The sequence below is a fragment of the Drosophila tropicalis genome, unplaced genomic scaffold (assembly GCF_018151085.1).
Source record: "Drosophila tropicalis isolate 14030-0801.00 unplaced genomic scaffold, ASM1815108v1 contig_593, whole genome shotgun sequence".
NCBI lineage: Eukaryota > Metazoa > Arthropoda > Insecta > Diptera > Drosophilidae > Drosophila > Drosophila tropicalis.
Genome location: NW_027173070.1, coordinates 19,030,380 through 19,054,481, shown reverse-complemented (window position 1 = coordinate 19,054,481; position 24,102 = coordinate 19,030,380). Strand labels below are relative to the sequence as shown.

General features: G+C 30.9%; 2 protein-coding genes across 9 annotated transcripts; both read left to right on the top strand.

Moving 5' to 3' along the window:
* Window positions 1-863: 863 nt before the first annotated feature.
* On the top strand, window positions 864-8,044 carry Prip (prip). Of its 2 annotated transcripts, none has more exons than XR_011032265.1 (5): window positions 864-1,116; window positions 4,814-5,015; window positions 5,080-5,223; window positions 7,068-7,643; window positions 7,711-8,044. XR_011032265.1 is itself a non-coding variant. In XM_068288939.1 (5 exons), exons 2-5 carry the CDS (start codon window positions 4,824-4,826, stop codon window positions 7,744-7,746), a joined length of 795 nt encoding a protein of 264 aa, XP_068145040.1. In that variant the 5' UTR covers window positions 864-1,116; window positions 4,814-4,823; the 3' UTR covers window positions 7,747-8,044. The 2 variants fall into 2 exon arrangements, 1 of the variants encoding a protein (XP_068145040.1); XM_068288939.1 differs by having other exon boundaries at window positions 7,068-7,490.
* A 1,746-nt stretch (window positions 8,045-9,790) lies between these two features.
* On the top strand, window positions 9,791-23,643 carry qvr (protein quiver). 7 transcript variants are annotated; one of them, XM_068289610.1, is made up of 7 exons: window positions 9,791-10,446; window positions 13,101-13,168; window positions 13,227-13,325; window positions 13,793-13,840; window positions 17,709-17,761; window positions 19,031-19,124; window positions 19,233-23,643. In XM_068289610.1, the coding sequence occupies exons 3-7, from the start codon at window positions 13,268-13,270 to the stop codon at window positions 19,460-19,462; spliced, it is 483 nt and encodes a 160-aa protein (XP_068145711.1). In that variant the 5' UTR covers window positions 9,791-10,446; window positions 13,101-13,168; window positions 13,227-13,267; the 3' UTR covers window positions 19,463-23,643. The 7 variants fall into 7 exon arrangements, with proteins under 7 accessions (XP_068145711.1, XP_068145710.1, XP_068145712.1 ...); XM_068289609.1 differs by having other exon boundaries at window positions 9,792-10,446; window positions 13,101-13,173; XM_068289606.1 differs by lacking the exon at window positions 13,793-13,840 and adding an exon at window positions 16,923-16,979 and having other exon boundaries at window positions 9,794-10,446.
* Window positions 23,644-24,102: the final 459 nt, after the last annotated feature.

The window sequence follows — 24,102 nt, the reverse complement described above, 5'->3', positions numbered from 1 at the left end:
TTATTAAGTGGTGTTTGTCCTAATGTTTATGTTTATTTTTATTATTTATTAACATTTTTTTTACACGAAATGATCTTACACTTATATATATCTGTTATATAATCTTGATGACTTTGAGGCTTTGATAACAAGGACCAAGTCGTGATCCTTGAAGTAATTAACTATGATTAGAAGTATTTTAGCTTTCTATAATAATAATTCTATAATATTTTTAATACATATCCTTGAAAATGCTCTGAAAGGCCTGCAATTCATATAATTTTTAATTTATTTTATTACCCGTTTTAATTTTAAGCATTAATTTATAATTATAGATGTTTTCCTTTTCCCTTAAAGTTAAACTCAGGAATTTTATAAACTGTAAAATATTTTTTTGCTTTTGTCCTTGAACAGGGACCAAAATTTTACTTTTCTCCATACTTTTCTATATCCATATAGGAGTTAAAAAAAAAAAAAAAATAGAACTCACAGAAATTGCACAGACAAAATGTTTAATTTTTTAAAGAATATTTTCCCTTGTTTTTAATAATTTTAAATGATTTCAGTAAAACCTTAAGCAATGCGAATGTCGTGTGTCTTTCTCCGGAGGGTATAGAATGTTCGTTTAGTCTGATAAGCTTTTGTTTTTAATGTTAATGAAACAACAAATTCGCCTTCTCCTTTAATCGTTTGCGCCCGCGCTCTTTGGTTTTATATATTTCGTGTTTGATCGTTCGCTCTTTCGTTCTCTGGCGATTGCTCGTTGACTTGCTCCCTCTCTCTCTCTTACATGTATTTTGTATTATATTTAATTTTTTATTGTTGTTGTTGTTGTTGTTGTGCCTTTTGCTTGTCTTCAGGTCTTGCCATTTTCATTTTAATGCGGGTCCCGCTTAGTGTTTGTCGTCGAGTCAAAGTGCGCGGTTCACTTAAAAAACAAAAAGCAAACAACAAAAAAGTTATAAATCTGTTTACTAATACCAGTGTAAATTTTGTGTAATATTTTGTACATTTGTTGTAAGCGTTAAAATTTAAAATTAAGAAAGAAAAAACACACACATACACAAGAGGTGACGGCATTTATTAACAAGTTCCCGAAGAGTGTAAAGTAAAGAAGAAAAACCGAAACACAAAAAGGTAAAAAAAAAAAAAAAAAGAAAAATCTTTTACCTACATTTTGCCTTTAATGGTGGTTCTTGTTTTTTGATTTTTTTTTGTTGTTTCTTCTGCTTTATAGCTAGATCAAACAGATAAACTAGAATCACATGTGTCATAATATAATGAAAACAACATCATTTCATTTCATTTCATTTCTTTTGGTTTACTTTGCTGCCAAATCTATATACATACATATGAAAATCATCAAAAAGAAAAAAAAAAAAAAAAAGATGCATATATAAAGTAGAAGAAATCTATATCATTTTTTTTTTTCGTATTTGTTTTTTTTTGAGCTCAGTGTTGCATGAAATCATTTCGGTTTTGGTGGTCATAAGCTTTTAGGATTTCTATATAATTCTATTCACCTCTCTATTGTTTGGGGAAACGTTGAGCTAATTAAGTCAGACAGTAGCAACAACAAAGCCCACTATATACATAGGCATATATGTATGATGGATGGTTGGACATATTCATAATGAGACAATTATCTACAAATACACATACATATATATTTATCTATGCTGTATGTGTGTGTGTGTGTGTAGTTAGTGTGACTTCACTTGAAACACCACAACACGTGTAGGAGTTTCTATTTCATCTATTTAAACTCTACCCACATCGCGATTTTTAGCTCAATTGCATATAAATTTCACTTTAAATTGAGTTTTATGACTTTTTAAGTGAGATGACAAAAAACAAAAACCGAAACAAAAACACATTGCGACAATTGAGGTTTGATCTGGCGCGTATAACAGTTAACAAAGTTTTCATATAATAGATTTCTGTTCAAAAAGGAAGCCGCCAAAATCTTACATCATCGGCTCCAGCTAAGACTGTGACTTTGTGTCTTAAATGTTGTTGGTTTTTTGTTTTTATCACAAATGATGCAATTTAGGTGGGGCTAGAGGAGTCTGGGATACTAATGTTTCATTTAACAGTTATTTTTATATAGCTCAAACGAAAATATTATGTATTTAAGGTAAATTATTGAGTAGTTCACATGCCGAAAGTGTTTTACAGTCAAATGCAAATCATGCAACTCTAAGTATAACAGTCTAAGAGGTGACAAAAAACAGACTAAAACGTTTCAAGTAGATCTTTGTTGCAGCGTTTTTTTTGAAGAAGTTTGAAAGAATCAATAGAAACAGTTACTATCTTAAATTTACAAAGCAAACGAATCAATAAGTAATCAATATCATAAGTTATACAAGAATAATTGACATCTGAACTTTACTTTATGTTCCATTATCTTCCAATTTCTGATCAATAAATAGATTTTCCTATTATAACAGTCTAAGAGAAGTCTTAGAGATGGCTGTACAAGCGTGTGTATAACAAATTAAAACTTTATTACAGAGAAAGTTAACGTTTGTAGCATTTGTATAACAGAATGAAATGATCATACCTTTCAAATAGTTGACAATTTACAGTTAGTCGTCTGAATTGTTAGTTCCAGCTCAAATAATTAGTTCCCAAAACTGATTTAGTTAAATGATAATATAACAGTTGAAAATGTATTACATATAAAAGATATAAACAGCTGTTATACATTTAGAATTATTATTTTGGCTTTAAAAATATTGAAAAAAATAATAACTTTCATAAAAATAACATTATTGAGTGTAAAACATTTAAAGCTGCTTAACATTAAGATTTAATGGCTTACTTTAAAATAAAAACTTTAATGTCAATGTAAGTTAAAAAAGCATTTAACTTTGGAACTTAATTCACACATACATTTTATGGCTCTAGCAATGATTAAGAAATATAACAGTTGTAAGTTCTGTATAACAGTTTTTATTATGTCGTTTACATCATTAACATGAATCAATTCAAAGCTTTATTCGATGACTATTTATCTAAATATTTTTGTATAACAGTTTGTTAGTTAAATCAGCTCGTTAACTATTTTCCCATTTAAGCCATAAATCTGGCAAAATGAAACAAATGTCAACGAGTCAACCTGAACTTGTTCTTAAACAAAAAGTTTGATAACTTCTTACATCATCGCGAGCTGAAGAACCTTTTTATGTCTCCGATCTTTGACTTTGTCTTTGACTCTCATTTATTGTTATCTTTGTGTGTTGTTGTTGTTGATGTTTGTTTATTCGTATTTGTGTTTGTGTGTGTGTTTTTAATTAATTTCTTTAATTGGCATACATATTCGGTAAATCAACCTGATGTATTTACACATTTTTTCAGTTCTCTGAACTTTTGAATGTGACTTTAAATTATAATAATAAAAGTTGCATTCACTTTTCCTTTACATATTCGTACACACACACACACAAATGCATACATATATACACACATTAAAGTGTGCAAATATTTCGCATTTTGTTCATATTCATTTCATTATTTTTATATATACATACATATATTTTGTGCTAATTTGTTGAACAAACTTTTCACTTTATTATTGTTTCAAGATTATTATGCCAGAATTAGCACGGACTCTGTAGAACGTGCCATAAAACTATAGACCATAAATAGGCAGCAACAACAACAACGACAGTTATTACTATTTTTCGACATATTAAATTACTTAAAGATTTTTTAGCCTTATCATTTAAGCCTTTAGCAAATAGATTGGCCAAGTGTTAATTGTTCAATAGGGTAGGGGAACTGTTATACTCTCACCTTATTATAACAGATGAGAGAGCAAATTAATGCCAGGAATGTCATAGAAATAATTTCCCATAATTATAATTAGTTAGCTAGTTAGTTAACACATTGCAATTTCCTATGATTAAACAGACAATGACGAATATATGAGTATTTGCAATTTACAGCAAATATTGAAACGAAAATTTCATTGAATAGCAGTTATTGTGTGTCTTTTGTTTAGTCCATTCAAACAATGAGAGCCCCACTACCCTGCCCCCCCACTCACTCTTACTCTTACTGGGCGATTGTTAGCTTCTCCTTCAATCAGCTTGCCTCATTTATCTATCGATCAAGAATCGAACACTCTCAATTAAAAAAAAGAACTCAAGCACTTGAAATCAGTTTCTGATATGATACACTATAGAAATGACGCAAAAATAAAATTCATTAGCTAAAAAAAATACAGACATATGTGTATGTACATATGTAAAAGAAGCAGAAATAATGTTTATGATGAACAACTTGAAATCTATATGCCTAAAGATTAAATGAGAATTAACATTGAGCAATTCATTGATTGATGAGAAGGGGGGCCAAATGCCTATCTCTCTCTCTCTCTCTCTCTCTCTCTCTCTATCTTTCTGTTTGTGGGGGGGCATGGTCAACTGCTTTTAACCCCTTTTTGGTTTAGCTAAACAAAATCTTGACCGCATTTTGCTCACTGTAAAGCCAAATATGATAAAACCTCAAATCTCAAGTGGAAACACTTGCCATAAAATCTGCTATAAACACACACACACACACATTCTTACATACATATATACACTTGCAACTTTTTAATGATCTCAAACGATTACATCCAAGTGTCAATCACTTTGAATTTGTAACGGAAATGCAAGCCAGACATTGTCTGAATTATGCGTTTTTAGTAGCCTTTCTCCTTAGCTAGAAAGAAAGCCATAAAAACACTTGCAAATGTATGTATATTTCTTTTTTATGGGCTCATGTTCAACAATTATTTACACTGCCATTTAAGTTGTCTACCAACATTTCCATTTTCCATTTACAGAGCGAGTGAAATGGGCAAATTTGAATATTCCCTCGGTCTCAATGAGCTCAAATCGAAGGAGCTTCGTCTGTGGCAGGCTTTAATTGGTGAATTTTTGGGTAATTTCATATTGAATTTCTTTGCCTGCGGCGCCTGCACTCAAATCGAAGATGGCACATTCAAAGCCTTGGCCTTTGGTCTGGGTGTATTCATGGCCATTACGGTGAGTTTACAAAGTGGTTAAAAATTCTATGAATATTATTCAATGAATGCCTTTGATCTTGCAGATTGTTGGCCATTTGAGTGGCGGACATGTCAATCCCGCTGTTACAGTTGGCATGCTCGTTGCCGGACGTGTGAGTCTATTGAGAGCCATCTTCTATATAGTCTTCCAGTGTCTGGGCGCTATATCGGGAACAGCAGCGGTAAAGGTGAGTGATATGGCAAGAAAAACTAATACGAATAAAAACAAAAGTCTAGGAAAACTATAAGATATCAACAGATGTTATTCTGATTCTAATTAAGACATATTAGATTAAAAGGGAAACTGCGTTTGATTTCCATGTGGTCACTATAAATTATTGCACTTGGAAAACTTATGATTATGATAACTTAAATGCCCTTAAAACAATATGCTAAATCAATTAAATTCATAAAAGAACTAGCTGACATTTTGAAATCAATAATTTTCATTCACTATTTAAGAGATTCAAAAAACATAAACAAAAGTGTACCTAAAATGCTGACCCCCAGTGTAAATGGCGTGACTGTAAAGTATTAACTCATTGTTGGGGAAGTTCTTGATTCAAAATAGTTGCACTTCGAATTTATGATTTAAAAATTTTTTTTTTCATTCAGATGAGACATTTTTGTTTGAATATTTTAGAAACATATAATTAGATTTGTTACTTACAAAAAGGAAAAATGTTTCTTAGAAATTGTTAAAAAAGATAATTATTCACAGGCAAATATGAAACATCTTTTATTTACTCTGATTTTAACACATTTTCGATTGACTTAAAAGTTAATTTTCTGGCAAAGGGTAAAGATAACTCATACGCAGCGTATGCTTCAAGAGAAAGACCATTCCTCATCTGACTTTTTTGTATATTACTTAAATTTCACATACACATTTTTTTATTTGCGATCTATCCTGAAGGGATAATAAGCAAATCTTGTGAATCACCAGTCAGTCTCTGGTCTAAAGGGCAGGTCAAGTGGGAGAATTCTTTTCAGACGTCTAAGCTTTATGCAGTTGCCCAGCAGTTGTTGGCTGTATGTTAAGGTCCCTGTGGATGACTGAGTTAGCCACGTAAGGAATCACTTCGATTTGCGCTTGCTGCATAATTTCAATGCCCCAGAGTTATAAGCCATAAGTTTCTATAGGCTTCAGAATGACCTTATAGAGCAGCAATTCGTTGCACGTGCTGAGCTTACATCTCCTGCCAAGTAACCACTGCATTTTGGAGAGTTTTCAGTTTGGCTGACTTCTTGGTGTAAGCTTTCCAGTTTAAATGCCTATCAAGGGTAAGGCCTAAGTAAGTCACCTTATCCACACTCGGGAGAACCTTCCATTTAGAGGCAGTTGAGCCTGCGAGTGGTGAAGTCATTTGCTGCGATGACTTCAATTAGTTTGTTCAATAAACAAATACAAGTTTAAGTTAGTAATGAACATTTATAATAATATGTATTAGAGTTTTACTCGATTGTGTGGCAAATGTTTACTAATATTAACCTCCCTGTCTATTGGCCTTAAGTTGAAATCAAAGCTTTTGTGTTTCATAGATCTTTTTCTCCCATTTTTTAATTTCCCTTGAACTTAAAGAAGTTTTTAAATCAAAATTATGCATGAATTCTGTAGCTAGGAAGATTTAAATTTTTAGTTATCATGTTTGAAATGTTTGATCTTCGGACTCTCATGAATCGGAATCTAGAATGACTTGGAATCATTTGGAATCATAATTTTAGGTCATCATATGATTGTAGCTCTTAAACATTAAATAGAGTTTAAGAAATATATATATTAATATTAAATAGTGGCATTCAGTCTTATAAATTTTATCAAATGAATTTGAAAATGAATCTTATATAATGTTCTTTGCCTTCAATGTCATCGCAGAATGCGTAACCGCAACATCCGCTGAATGATCACTCAGACTACAAGCGAAAAAAAGTTGGCTTATCAAAAACAAGTGGTTCTTACTCTACTTTATGGAACTGTTTATTTGTTTGTGTATTATTACTCATCGTCTTTTGTTATTGTTTGCCTTTTTAGATCCTCCTCGATGCGGATTATCACAATGGATTGGGACATACAACTTTGGCTCAGAATATAACCGAACTCCAGGGTCTTGGCATTGAGTTCTTCTTGGGACTGCTATTGGTCTTGACAGTCTTTGGGGCCTGCGATGGCAATAAGCCAGATTCGAAGTATACCGCTCCACTGGCCATTGGCATGTCGGTGACTTTGGGCCATTTGGGAACAATCCGTTATACCGGCTCTAGCATGAATCCGGCTCGTACCGTTGGAACTGCCTTTGCCACTGACATCTGGACTGCACATTGGGTCTATTGGGCTGGCCCCATACTTGGAGGTGTGGCTGCCGCTTTGCTCTATACTCAGATATTGGAGGCTAAACCTCAACCAAAAACAGGCGAAGCAGCCGAGAAATATCGCACACATGCCGATGAACGCGAGGTGAGAGTTAGGTTGATAAATGCCTGGAGCGATAAGTATTTTTATTGAATACTCCACTCCAAAACTCACGCAACCATCTACACACATACAGACAAAAGACACACACAAACACACTAATCCATACACACACATATGTGTATACCCAAGATCATTGTAAATACTCCATAATTGATATAATTTTTTAAATGATTTTGTGGTACATTTTCTCTTTTCTTTGCAGCTACGCAAATTGGACGGTTCACGCGATTTTGCTTAGGTCCAAGAAGCAATTGCTGTGTCTCGAATCCGGCGTAAAAATCAACATATCCAATTATTCATGTTCATTCAAAGCAAACAATCAAAAGAAACAAATGTTTATTGTAACTATTGTGCATTCTTTTCGTATATAATTTATGTACCTATTTATTCATTTTATAAACTAATACTTGTACGTACATTTAAGCTGTGCTAAAAACAAAGAAAAAAACAACAACCTACTTATATTTTCATGAGTTTGGAATAAAGTAAAAACAAACAATTTATTCAATAACAATAAATTAAAAGAGCTTTAATAATTCAATAGTGATTTCTAAAGGGGATATTCTGGAAGATATTTAAGACCTTTTCATTTAACATTCTTTCATAAGATGTTAATTTGGTCAAGACCTTGTTCCTATCGATCTTTAAGGAGACAAGAAATTAATTTCCCACTTTAGAATATAAACCAATAGGAACCTAATTGTTTAAAAGATGTTGGATGGGATCAAAATAGACCTTGGTGATATAAAGCTATTTGCCTAAGGGATAGTACAATATTGAGACATGATCCATAATATAGAAGAAGTCAAAATTGTTTAAGTGTCACGACATTTTCGAGGACATGAAAAAGTGTATTGAGTTCAATTGATCTCCTACATATAGTAATTGTGATGTGCTGATCACGGGCCTGTACTTAGTTTTTGTCCATCACGTCAGGATGCCTTGAAATGATTTAAAATGACCTCATTTTCAATATTTTATTACATAACATAAACATAATATTACATTATAATAGGAATTTAGGACTAATTTAGGAAACCGAGTAAAGCACGTTCTTTCACATCAATTGTCACTCACAGAAAACCTTTTTATTTGATTTATCTCGTGGTTCAAGATTATCTCTCTCTTTGTGAGAGAGAGCTTATCTGTATCTTAAGATCTACGAATTGCACAATGGGTATTATTGGAATTTATCATTTGGGATCCTTATACCTAGCTTAAATACACAACGTTATTATTTTAACCTATTAATAAAAAAGGTATGTTTCAAAATAAATTTACAGAGAGTTATTTCTTTGTTATAATGCATAATATCTTACAATTTGTATAAAGTTTATAATGATTTAAATTTGAAATTTGAAATAGCTATAGGGATTTCAAGAATTGTCTGCTCTTTAAGAATTATTTAGAATTATGGGAATCTTATGCGTCTAACAAGTTGTTTTATATTTACAAACAAGAGTTTTTTTTCTAAAATTTGTTAAAAATATTGAACATTTTTTTTTACTTTCTGTAGTACTTATTTGGGTGCATATTTTCCAACTCCAGAACCCATGATTTCACAAAATCTGTGTGTGATGGACAAAAACATAGTATGCAGTCAAAATCAGCGTACCCGAATTAGCTAAGAACTCCTTTGAAAAATCATGTCGGCCTGTGTTATTGTTACAATTTCTCTCTACAATTTCTTATCATGATGTAAAATCGAGATAATCAATGACAAAATCTGTTTTTTTAAGCATAGTTTTCGAGATGTTTGCTAAAAGCTAGATTTTAGGTCACTTCGCCATTTTGAAGATCTTATTTGTTAACAAAATCAGTTTCAGAAAATGATTTGGAAAATTTAAAAACAAATTTGTTTAAAAAAATAAGGAAAAATTAAGAAAATATGTACATGTATAAATTAGACAAAAATTAATTTGCATTTTTTTAAGTTTTGCTAGATTTAGTACAGTTTTTTTTTTTTAATTTTCTTCCTCGGATGTCCCATTTTTCAGTTTTTTTCAAATTATTACAAATTGTTTCCCAGTATGTCAAACTTTTTTCCATTTTTTTTCGAATTATTATAAATTTTTTTAGTTTCCCCCTACATTTTTTTTTTATTTGTAAGATTTACAAATTTTGCATGTAATTTTCACATTTAAATGTAGCGCCAATAAAAGCTACTGCCCCCCAAAGCGCCACTTTATTCATTTTCCAACACTACTTGGCTCCACATTTTTGAGTCTGTTAACTAACATGAACATAAAGCTTTTTCTGCAGCTGAGGAAGAAGAAGAAAAATCAGTTGCTTCCCACTGCGTCTTTTAAGATTTCCGTAGAAAAGAAAATATTGAATATAATATATAAGAAAAAATTTTAAAAAAAAAAAAACAGCTAATACAGCAACAATTTAAACAAATTAAAAACAAAGCCAACAACAAAAACAATCAAAGAAAATGGCATTTTTATGCATATAAGTGAAAACAAAAGTGAAACCGTGAAGCAAATCAATAGAAATTCAATGTCAAATTGAATTTGAAAATTTAAAAGTTTTCTTCAAAGAAATTGAATAAAATTTGTTTGGCCAACAATTGCGGAATCCTTCAAATTGCATTATTGAGCATTTGGTTTTATTTTCCTTTTGCACTTGTGCCCCACTTTCTTGTGTTGTTGCTGCCGCTGCCGCTGCTTGTGTCCCCAAATCGATTTTTTGTGTCTTTTTATTATGAAACAACGACCAACAAAAAAAAAAAAATTTTGTCTTCTGTGAAACATTGAGTGGCAAGTGTTGAAGTGTAAACACACAAACTCAAAAAGCAAAATCAATAATCGCGTGTGCCACAAAACGGGGGAAACAAAAAACCAACAAAAGGAAAGCGACAAAATGCCGCATTAATTGAATCATTTAAGAAAAAAAAATCAACCACAACAACAACAGCATTAAAAACTGTCTAAGGGCAAGTAATCAACATAAAAAAAAAGTAGGAAGGAAGCCTAAACTGAAAAAGAAAGTGAAAATTTTGTATGGGAGTTCTCTTGTATTTTTGTTGCCCCGGTTGCTGTCTACGCTAACTAGCCCATACACAAACCCACCCACACTCCATTTGCCTGGCCATGGAAATTGTGTTTTGATTTTAATAACCGGCTACACGCTGTAATTTAACCATTAACACTCGACAAATAGTCATTAAAGTGTATAGATATAATAGATTTTATAGGCAAATTAAAACACTTGTTGCTTCTTTAACTGCCCCCTCCCCCGGTTCGCAGGACAATGACCCATCATTTGACCCACTTAAACGTATGTTTATTGACTAGTAGTGGGACGCGATTTGACGCTGCAATTGAAAATTCTTTATTATTAGCGGTATAATAGATCTAATTTTAGCCACCCATCCACCCATCCATTCAACCAGCGACAGAAAAAAAACACTAAGAAAAACCTTAACCTGAAAATATCGTGCGACAATATTATTTATTTATAAAGTTAATAGGCAATTGTGAGCATATTGACTTTTATATTGATCTGAAAGTTAAAATATTCAAACAAAGGTACAAATTTTAAGAGAAAATAATGCAGTTTCTTGGAAGCTTACTTAAATAAGTAATTAAATAAATGTTTTCGAAAGTTCAAACTACTTGATATTTTACATTTATCTACCTAATAATAAGTTTATAAGAAAAGTACTTTAACTAATCAAAGGTCCTTTAAATTAACAAAAAAAAAAAAAAAAGAAAAGGATCATTGAAAAATAATTCAAGGGAAAACAGTTTATCCAAATATCTTTTTTACACTCTTTCCAATAACATTTTCTTTTTTTAACATTGTCATTACTTTTTTCTTAATTCCTACCTATAAATTAAGCTCTTTATTAAGGCGAATAATTCTATATTGAACATAGATCTTCTGACAAATCTTTAAATCATTCACATTTAACTAAAAGAGCTGATGGAGTTCTAGGAGCCAGAAGTAAAGAAAATATACCAAAGATATTTTAAACCAAAATCGATATACACTGCCAGCCACTTCAATAGGAACACCCGAAATTTGTTTTTATTCGTTCTAGCATGTTAAAACTCTTTATAGTCTTGACTTGGTTTTAATTTATAATCAAGGTTTAATGATTTACCATGAGAATACATACATAAAATTGCCAATTTATAAATTTGTTTAATTTCGAAAAAAAAAAATTATGAATGAAGTACAAAAAAGCGATGTTTATTTTCGGTCACTTGAATAAGAACACTTGGTGATACTGTTTAATTATAAGAAAATGCGATAAACAAAATTAAGTTTTCATTTTTTTTAGAGTAAGCTTACAAAATGAATACAATAGTGTTCTTATTCAAGTGGCTGGCAGTGTATATCACTGACGAAATGTAAGATTGAAGATTAGGAAGTTGTTTCAATCAAGGTCCTACTTTACATTCTTCTATTAAATGGAACATTTTGTTAACTTAAGTTAACGTTTTAAATTGAATATTTTTCTGTCGCAGTTTCAAGTTATTAATTATTTGTCTCATTTTCATTAAATTTCATATAATATATGATCTGTTATAGTTCCCTAATTTTTTAAAAAACCAAATTCCGTTAACCATTAACTTAGTTATTAGCATTCGTCTCTTTTTAGATCTGTTTTTATTTTTGAAAGGTTTATAAGGCATTAATCGGCTTTAGTTCCAAAAGGAATCAGATAAGAGTTTGAAATAGTTTATTTTCAATTATAATATTCAATAAAAGTCTTTCCACAAATATTTCTTAATAACAATGACTATTTAAAACATAGTAAATCTTAAATGATCATGTTTAATAGATATTGAATATGTTTCATTTACTATAATTAGGGTAAGAGTAAGGGTATTTGCCGTTCGCTGTTGTCTTTCAAATACCACAAATACTTAATGTTTGACGTTTGCTTTGGTTTCTAGCATATTTTTAATTTTTCTGTTTCTTCTTGTTTTGTTCTTGGTTGAGGCATTGCCCAAAGTTCAATGCAATAGAAATCGCAATAGAGAGACGACAATAAAACTGCCAATGCAAAAGTGATAAATGCAAATTCTAAGTAGAAATCAAGACAAGTGTCAAAAGCGAATGTATTCAACATAGATTTTAACGAATTAAGAATCAAATACATTTCATCGGCATTATTCTTTGGCGCAATAAGTGTGAGTGATGGAATCGGAATCAAAAGCAGACAAGGGTCGATTGACATCATTATTAGCCATGACTTGACTTGAGTTGAGTTGAGTTGACCTAGAACACATTATTAGAGGTTGTGGTAGTTTATTTTTAGATTATTTCGATTTCTTGTTCTCAGAGAACCATGTTGATATATACAGACATATATATATTTTTTATTAGTTTGACGTATGCTTTTAGATTGTGAGATTTCTTTTTCCACTGGAACCCTTAAGCAACTATGGTCCATTAACAGGCCATAAAATGACTGATGAGTGCAATGCAATAAAAATCCAAATCCAGAGGGAGAAGTAGCTTTAATTCTTTAAAAATAGCAACTATAAATTTTAGATTATCAAGGGATGGCAACCGGATAGGGGAAGACATTTGATATATTTTTAATAAAACGTCTTCATAAATTTTCATCTTCAGTGACGGCTGCAAAATGTTTGAGATCAGGATAAGGTATAATTCCTGAGTTTTCTTTAATCAACCAAATAGCGAGGTGAGTTTCTAAAGTTCAAATGCCTCAAAAATAATGTCCTTTAATCATTTCAGTTAGCAAAAGCAAAGGAAAGGACATTGGACTCCTTGCCAAGATGTCATTGCCAGCCATTAGAAATGCAGTCGGCTGCAATTGGCTGCTCATATTGACAGGTAACAAAATCACGTAGTCCTTATATCTATCCATTAATTTGATTAATCAGTTTACAAGACAACAATAATAACAATGAAGGTCGATAAACAGAGATTTTTATTAACAATAAACTACATACAAACATCAAAGAAACTAATACAGAAAATCTGAAAGGTATAAATAGATGAAAAAAAAAAAAAAAATGAAATGTATATAGCAGAAATCGACAAGTGGAATGGATTCTTAAACTAAACATATATATATTTCGATGTGCGATGTGACAAGCTAATTAATAATTCAGCACTCTGAGTAAATCTAACGAAAGACTACATTGAGGGTATTCAAGTAACCGTAACCTAATGTGCCGATGAATTCAATAACAACAGCAAACAATTCTTTGATCTGTTTTATGTTTCTTTTTCTCTGATTATTCATCGGTTTTTCATATATATACATATATAATTTTTTCGTTGTTTTTATCATAAAGTTATTTTGGCATTGGCAAAATTCGCAACAAGTGATAATTGTTTTCCAAGTAAGTTTCAGTTGGATAGCAAAATTCGATTAAAACCAAAACAAAAAAAAAAAAACAAAAACCCAAAAACAATTTAAAACTTTTTAGTTTGTTTGTTTGTTTGTTCGATTGTTTGTTATGTTTTGTACTAAACCAACTTCGGCCATGCTGAAGTTTCTCATACTCTTGCACTGAAAATTTGTTGAAATAATATTATTTACTTTAAAACGATTAAGTTTTATCTTTCAAATTCAGATAGAGTTAAAAAAAAACATAATCATTTGCAGAAAACGACTCAACTTATGTGAGTTAAGGGTATCTTGGTTAGTTTGGTGTCTTTTTTACAGAAAGACTTTAAGACTGTTCTGTGGTCACGACTTCCTAAAGTTTTTCGAATATCTCATTTTAGACATTTCCAATACTCAATTTTGGAATATTTTCAAACTTATTTGTTTGAAGAAATTCTCAACTTCATGTCTGGTGAATCTGTGAGCTAAACTCATTGTCAAATTGGTAATATGTTTAGTAATAGAGTAAAACCTCGATATAACCAATTTGAGGGAACTCACAGGTCTATTGATTTGCTGTGGTTAATTATTTGTATTTATTAGTTTTTCAAAGAATTTAATCGCTCTATTGAGTTTTTCGTTATCTTTGCATAAGAAGGACAAAATCTATATTTATGGTTCCTATCTATAATATCTCAGTCTGGCAAATCTTTCTTATATCTAAATAAAGAAGAATTAAATTCGATGAATGGAAAGAATAGAATAAAACCGACTAACATACATTTTTCATTTATAACTAAGTAGTTCATAATTAAAAAACAAGTCGTTATTATTTGATTTTTATCTTTAATTTTGGCATCATTCTGTGTATATTCATATACATATACATGTATATACATTCATGGCCATATGTATATATCATAATCAACAAGTGCTCTATTGTATAGTACATTAAAAATTTAGTTTTTTGAACCTTCTTAAGAATAAAAACAAAATCTAATTTTGGAAAACTTAATAAAGAATCAAACGATGTCATTGTCACATGAAAATATCTCAAAACTGTATATAGGAATTTATGCTCATTTATCTAAAATTTACTTTCAAAAGTACATAATTCGATCAAGTTTCTTTAAGCACCTTACATTCAATCTCTTTTACTCAATTTTAGGTTGAGAGCAGAAAGCCTTGTTATTGCAAGAATGCTTATTGATACTTTAAAGGACAAATTTCCACCATTTTACAGTCCTAGATCCTTCTGTTGCTATGCCTTGGAAATTTAAAACATGAAATTTATTGGATCTCATTCAGCATCTTATTTCAGATAGAACAGGAATCTTATACAAAATCCTCTTTCTGAATAAAATAGTCATAAATGGGCTTATTTTATTTCGAAAAGGTTCCCACGACGCCTATTAATGAGCTGCTTATGATCCCTACTTCTAATCAATTTCAACTCCTTTTAGGGTAACAAGTTTAACTATAGACATTATATTTTCTTTTTGTACTCTACATAAATCATCATCAACACGCCAAGGCGATTCTGGGACTGTAAAATGGGGGAAATTTTACCCTTTAAGTATAAATAAGATGCCCTGAAATGCGTACTTTGAATCATTCAAAGAATTTTTGGAATGTACTGAGCGTAAATAACAATCTTCAAAGCAAACATTGTTTAATAGAGCCTTTTTAAATTGCAAGGCATGCGAAAAGCTTTAAATTGATTGAAAACAATGGATGTCATATTGCATATTGCATACTTTAGGGGGCACATTTCCCCAATTTTAGATCCACCTACATATGTCAGAAGCGCTCTAAAATGACTCATTAATCTGATCTCTGTTAAAACAATCTTCTTATGAACTTGTTTACAAGTTTAGATTGTAAAATATAAGTGGAGAAAATTACAAAATAAACAATTTAAATAACTATTTTGGAATAGAAGATACTTCCAAAATATTGGACGACCTTTAAATGTTGTAAGTTGTGAGAAAAGAAAACTCTTGAGGCAAGTTTTCAAAAGAATGTTTTTTAGCTAAAAATTATATAATTTTCTTACCACCAGAAGTCGATTTTGAATTGTTCAAAAATATATTTAAGTCTAGAATATAGAGTTCAACATATGTAAAGATTTTATTTAGTGGTTTGTCCTTTGAAGACCCGTCATTCCATTAGTACAGAAGATTAGACTTAATGTAGTATTACTTTTTTACTTTTGAAGGTATAATTTAAAAGTTAGCCAGTTCTCTTTGTTTACAAATCTCAACAAAAGATTAGTGCAAATTCCAAAATAAAAAAATCCCAAAACAACTAATAAACAACTGTATATTATTGTAATTAGTATAGTAAGTGCAAGAGTATGACTTGAAAAAGAACTATAAACCAAAAAAAAAAAAACAAAAAACAATCCCTTGTAAAAAGGCCACACAAAATTGAGTTACCGTTACCGTTTTTGTTAACTGTAAATTGATAATAAACCAAAAACCAAAAAACAAAATGCTGTAAAATAAAACGTTGGTCACATCCACACGTATGCGTCTTGAAAGTGAAAATTACTAAGTAAAAAGTGAACGTTCTGCCACCCACAAATAACAATAAAACAAAACTCTTTCACCTGTCTCGCTCTCTGTCTCTGTCTCTGTCTCTCTTTCTGGCTCTTTGTAATATTTTCCCACTGAGTTGGTATCATTAACTTGTGATTGTAATGTAATTGTAATCATAAACTTGTCACCCATTTTCACCATCCACCCACTAAAACCGACTCTGAACTAGTTAGAATGTTTTTTTTTTCTTCCTCAAAAGTAAGTCTAGGTTGTGTCTATATAGTTAAACACACACACATATATATATAAAATATATTCTCTGCCTTCTGTTGCTGTATTCCTGCTGTGGAGTTCTCTCACCTCCTCGAAATAAATGTGTCTGTGGAGAAATTTCGATTGTTGTTCCAAGTTTTAGTTTTTCTTTTTTACTTTGGTCTACAGTTTCCTTCTTCTTTTTTTTTTGTAATTGTTTATGATTTTCTTCTATAGACTTTCTGTATACCCTACTTTTCTACTTTTGCTCTTCTTCTTTTTTTCCAAATCGTTTATTTGCAGCCATATTTGGATTTCTAACCTTAATATGGATTCCACAAGCCTCAGCTGAATGTCAAAGTATGAATCCATTAAACCATTGCTTAAAATTTTGCTTACCTACAAAAAAAAAAAAAAAAAAAAAAAAAAGAAACATACAAAAATAAATCTATAAATCATGTCTAAGTATATATATTATATGTACTTTTTTTACATTTTTAATATTTCTTTAAACAATTCCGTTTATTGGCTCCATGATTAAGGAATTAAAAATTTTTTTGCTTTTGTTTCTTTGATTTTGCTTCTAAATGTTTCAATCATCATTATTCAAAAAAATTTCAACTTTTTCGAAAATCCTTTAATCGTATAATTTCTTTGTCAAGCTCTTAGGCTTTTCCTTCTGCACAGATATTTTCCATAAGCTTTTCAATATGTTAGGCAATCAATTGAAATTTCCATAACTCTTATCACTTTGACAAAAAAGAAGTTAAAAACCAAAAAATTACTAAATATTTTCCTAAATACATAGATTTTAATTGTGTGTGTGAGTGTGAATGTGTTTGTATTAAAGAAAAAAACCGAAAGAAAACCCTTTTCTGGCACCATAAGTAGTTAATAAAATTGTGTAAAATATACTCTTACGTTTTGTTCTCGTTTTGCAATGCAATTTCAATTTGTAGCATGCTTTTGTTACGTACTGTACTTACTTCTATTTTCTAATATCAATTTAGTAAAAATAGCTTAAAATATGCAATGGATTTTAATTGAATTTATTATAATTATATACTAATACCAATTCGGTTTTCACAGCGCGTTCTATATACTGCTATGAATGTGATTCCTGGACAGATGCCAGATGCAAGGTAACAATTAAAATTAATATTCTTAGGTTATGTTTGAACTAAACTAACTTTGCTTATATCAAAGGGTAAATTTCTTATTAAAAAGAACCTCAAAAGTAAAAGTAAAGATCTAAAAAGTTGTCTTTGGAACATTTTTATATTTACGACCAATATAAAACCACTTTGCTTGTACTTATATAATTTTATAATTTCTTGAAGTTCAGGATTGCGATAAAGCCAGATAATAAGTCTTTAGTAAAGATTTTTTTTCAACCAACAAATTCTACATAAGACAAAAACTTTGATTAAATTTTTTTTGTTGCTTTAGAAACAAGCTGCAAGAGCAGAAAGTTAACAAAACTTTTAAGCCAATTTCATTAAAACATTCAAATGACTTTTAAATTCGATTAAAATGAAATATTTAAATAATTAAGCCTGTTCTCGTTTTCCATACCAAATGTTTTTGTTGAATGAGGATTTAGAACTGTTCTGGCTAGTGATTCGGAGCCAAATTATTAGGTTTCAAATCATTGGCCTTGTCTTTAAAATATTTTTCTATTAATCTATAAAGTGTTGAGAATCATTTTAAATTTTAATGGATAATTTCGTTCTAACCTTTAATTTACAAGAATTATTTTAAGCAGACAACCAGGAAAGAAATGTGAGAGATGTGAATTGGAATCGACTTTTTCTCGTTTTCGAAAGTTTTTAATTGAAATGCTTATACCCTTTTAAAGGGCTCTCCAATAAACAACAAATATGTGTTCGAAGTTGTTAAAAAATAAAATTCATTTGCTAGGACTATCATCAAATTGGTTTAAAAACCATTCACAAATGAAACTTAAATTAATTTTGTTCCGATTCGGAACTCCAAAATGAACTCATACCTAAATACACAGTAGAATCCTGATTATAACGAAGCTCAAGGGACCGACACTATATCCGGAAGACATACTAACCGGAGGCCCTTTCATATAAGTTTGTTTTGAGACCAACCATTCACCCATCAAACTTTAGTCTCTATAACCACAGAGTCGGAGTCGTTCTTAAACGATTTCTATATATTATAGTGGTTCAATCGGGCTGATTTCGACAAATGTGCTGCTTATAATAACAAGACGCTTAAATAAAAGCTTTTGTTTAAATAACTCACAAATTGTAAGATTAGTTTGCATAGAAACAGACAGACCAATACAATTTAAGTATTATGAAAAAATGAGACCATTCACACTCAAAATATCTCGATATTTAGTATAGAATTGAAAACTGATTTATTATATTTCCTCGTAGGATCCTTTTAACTATACGGCCCTGCCTCGAGATCAACCTCCATTGATGACCTGCAATGGTTGCTGTGTGAAAATGGTGCGACATCAGAGATCACGTGAGTAAAATGTGCCCATTTTTTTTGTGGAAATCTCCAAAAGGAATTGCAAATTGCTTAACTAGCTAAGTGAGTGTAACTAACTTTGCTACTTGTATATTTTTACAGCCTACGAAGTGGTTCGACGCATGTGTACGTCACAGTTACAAATCAATTTGTTCATGGTCGATCACGTGTGCATGATGGAAAGTTCAGGCAATGGACATATGTGCTTTTGTGAGGAAGATATGTGCAATTCTAGTAAAAATTTGTATACAAAAAACGGTTACCAGCATCTCATAAACATAATGATAATATGGCTAATAGGCATATTGCTCAATCAATTAAGCAACAGATAGAAAGTGAAAACACACACAGACACATACACCAACACCTTGCAAACACACATGCATACATACAAACATAAAAAACATATAAGACTCACATATGAAACAAAACAAAAAGTTAACTCTTTGTTTATATAGTAATTACATATAAATTTGATTTGTAGTTAAGTTTAAATTGATATTATTTTTGTATTTCGTTAACTAAAAGCACTCACAAGTTAATGAAAAGCTTATTTTGCCAGTAGCAAGGATTGTTATCTGAATGAGAATGCATAATTTTTGAAAATGAATTAAAAAAAAAAACAGGAGGAAAAACTTTTACAAAAAAAAGTCCTGTCCTCTTTGTCTCTCTATAAAACCTTTATCTACTCTGTCTCTCTCACTCTCACTCTATTACTGTCTGACTTTCTCTAATACACACACACACAGAGAGAGTGAGAGAAAGTGAGAGAACTAGAGTTATAGATAAGGCAATCCTTTATCAATGCATGTTAAAGCTAAAAGCATGTAAAGCTTAAGTAGGAAACTCTTTGGTAGTTACATCAAATTTTTTCTTTTTTGTTACTTACATTTATAAATAGTTAAAAACCAAACAAAACAAAAACAAGTAAAAGAGACAAAGAACAACAACAACAACAACTAACAAGCATACGTATAAAACTCATGTGTAAACTTGGAATAACTTTAGATTGAAACCAATTTATCGGTTTTTGTAAATATTCTTTACCAAAACTACCCCAAAAAACAAAAAAAAAAATTAAAGTATTTATCATTGGACAAAAATGAAGAAAAAGAAAATTTTAAAATTAAAATGAAATTTGCTCACATCTTGTTTATTCCAAAGTCATGATCATTGAAAGTAGCAAAAAGTCAAAAGTACATTATTTGTTATTACTCATACACACACAATACATACATACATACATACATAATTATTATATTAAGCTTAGTTCTCTCTTCTCTCAAGAAATCATATCACACGAATGACCCTAAAAACTTATCGATTTACTTACATACCTAAAATTATTAAATTATGTACTATATGGTAGTTAGCATCCAAGACACAGAACAACTGTAAAAAGTAAACAAAAACTCTGAATCATTTCATGAACAAAATCTTTCAGTTTATGTTCGAACAAGTGATAATTAGTTTGTAAGTAGTCCATCCCCTCCGCCAATCCATCCCATCCCATCCCATCCCACATCCTTTCATCCCCTTTGAGCAACTCAATTTTCATTCATACATACATAATGCTAGTGATAAATTTAAAAAAAAAAAAAACACACACACACACACATAAGAAGAGAAGAAAATTTCAAATTTTTTCAATTATTGAGTATTCTTAAGGATTAACATTTTAATTTTGTGTAATAGAAAATTGGCTAAAAACAAAAAATAAACATTTTTATTATAACATTATTGCATAATACTAAACTACTACTAAAAAAAATTAACTTTGAAAACTTTTCTCTCAGCTATTAACTTTCACCTCTAAATTAACTAATACATCACCTTGCACCATTCGTTAACTCTCTTTTTCACCTCTTGTAAAGAACATGCTTTAAGAAACAACAACAACAACAACAAAAAATTCATCTTCCGTCCAGCAATTGGAGCATGTTTTCTTTAAAGCTTTATAGTATATAGTATCATCTGCCATCCCTCTTCTTCTTCCTTTCATCTCTGCTCCTTCATTTTGCTTTGGCTCCTTTTCAGGTAAGTCCAAAATAAATGAAGTACAGTTTCTGCACTAGTTTTTCTTAGGCCTTTTACTTGGTGACCCACACACACACACACACGCTTTCCCCCTTCTCACCGATCACCAGCCACCACCCCCCTCCACCCTCCCACACACACACACACACACATAAGAACACCAACTACACTCAGATTTAGTATTTGTTTGGTTTTGAATTTTGTTTTCTTGTATAGTTCGTTTATAATTAGTTTTATATATGCTTTACTTGGTATGTTGGTTTGTTTGATATGAATCTAATCATAAATATATACTTCTATATATATATATATAACCGATTTTGGGTTTGTTGGAATGTTGGACAATATTCTTATAACCAGTATTTGATTGATGAAAGTTAATGCAAATGATAAAAATAATTTAATCAAATCAATCACCAAAAAAAAAAAAAAAAAAAAAAAAGCGAAACAAAAATAATACAAACACCAGAAAACTAAACTAGAGAAAAATATTATTTTAATTTAGTACTTTTTGTAGATCAACATCCTCTTTTGAACAATCTTTCTATCTGTTTACCTTACTTTATTAACTCTATCTCTCTCTATCTCTCTCTCTCTAACTATATCTAACGAACAATTCTTTTTACTTAATTCAGAACTTTTTCAAAACTGACACAATTTGTATGTAGTATATACTAAAAAACAAACAACAATAACAACAGCACACTTTAAAAAGATATGCACTCGTTACTCGTTGGAATGCAACTCGTTGGTCCATCAAATTTGACTCGCTACATACTCGTTTCAAGTGCATATCGTCAACACTCAGACAAAATACAGAAAAGAATACCAGAAAAATACTATCACGAAAACCGTTAAAAAAAATTAATTATTGATACTCAAACTCTTAGACCACTTTGGTCAAAAAACTTCAAAATTTTAAAACAATCATCCATAGATTCCTCACAATACAAAAAGCACTAAATTAATAATCAAAGACTTTACCAATGAACAAAATGCTACAAGGCTATTTTGACAACAAATTCTTGGTATTGGTTGTTGAATATTGCATAAAAAGAAAAACAAAAAAAAAAAATGAGAGAAAAATATCGAAAATGAATGATAGAAACGAAAGAAAAACAAAACCAACATTTTTTTTAAGTTCAGTTTCCTTAAAAAATAACTCAGCAGAGCTTCCCAATTTGTTGCTTTAATTTATCAATATGATTTTGAAAAAAAAAATAAACCCCCAACTCCAAGAAAAATCCCCCCCAAGAATCACTTCACCAAGTCATAGGCTCGGTTCATTCAAAACAAACGAATCTTAAGCTCCAACTAAGCAGATGCAGCAGTCAATCTTTGGGAAAACTTTTCCACCTGCGGGCGAAAAAGCTTTTCCATTGCTAGCTGCCTTAGTCTGCCTTAGTCCTTCCCCTTAACCCTAGACCAACCCACAGTCAGGTTCTCGCATCTTCTTTGCATCCTTCGGTCTGCCTAGAGTTACATTCGCTTGCTTCGCTGCGAGAGAGAAAGGTGCTTTTTCACATACGACACCACTGTCTGACTCAAAATCGAAAATATTTTTCATCATGTACGCCATCGCCAACCATGACAGAGGCCACAATGCCGCGCTCCAGCTAAACTCCATCTTAGCCATCTCCCACTTAGGAGAAGACTCTTGTGTGGATGGCCACAAGCGCGTTCATTGTTGTGCAACTGTAGCAAATGTGGAGCAACTTACCTGTACAAAAAAAAAAAAAAACGAAAGCACAAAATGCAATATGTTTTTTTTTTTTTGGCCACAGGCAATTGCAGCCACAACGTGTAATTGTGAACGTCTGTGCGGCGGCCACCATCAGCTAGTCAGCACCCAACAAGCCACAGCTACAGCAACCAGGAAGGCAAGGATCCAACGCTGGAAGGATGGTCAGCTCCAGAGCCAGTTAAACTAGCTTCCTGCTGCTGCTTCTCCTCCTCACTCAACGAATGCTTTCTGTTTTCTGTTCTTAATCTTAAATCTAACTACATATAATGGTGCTTCCATTTCGCTTTTTCGTTAAAATAGCTTAAAAAAAAAAAAACAGAACATTTTATTTCGAAAATAGTATTCAACATTATGAATGTAAAAAACAAATGAAAATTTAAAACGAAAAAAATCCAAAAAATATATACTAACTAACCAACTACTCTGCTCCGCTTAACACAACATACAAAAAAAATTTACTCAAAATGCATAAAAACAAAAAGAATCGAATTGTTTATAATGTTAGAGTCTCCATCTATGCGATTAAGAAAAACCAAATATCGTGTCAACTTTCTCTATATAGTTAGTATATACATATATATAAGCACCTTACAGATCGAACTAAATGCATATATGAAATTCAATTATTGTACTTGTACCTAGAAATACTATAAATTTAATCAAACAAATTATATAGCAAATAAAACCGCAAGATGCAAACACCTTTTGCAATACCATTTTCCAAGCAATAAATTTTTGAATTTTTTATTAATAAAAAAAAAACATGAAAAACATATTTAATTGTCTTTTAATGGTAGAAACATTTTCAGACAACTAAACTGAATTGACTTGAATAATTTACTTTTTCATTTGAATTTTCATTAGTCTCTCTCATTATTTGAAATGAAATTTTACGTTTTAAACCCAAAACACAGGGTGGTCCCTGCGATAGACGGCAACTGTATCATCCTAGATTTTTAATGTAAGTTATCAAATCAACACGATGATAATTCAAATTAATGACATCAATTTTGGGCCATAATAAAAAAGCTTTTCAAAAACAATTGAGTCATCATGGGGAACCGGCATATAGCTAGATACTCTTCTTTACTAATTCGATTACTTACCAAGTCCTACCAATTGTATCATGGAAGATACATATACATATAGTATCTCCAATTCTGTTTCTCAGTAATTCTGTTCATAATTTGG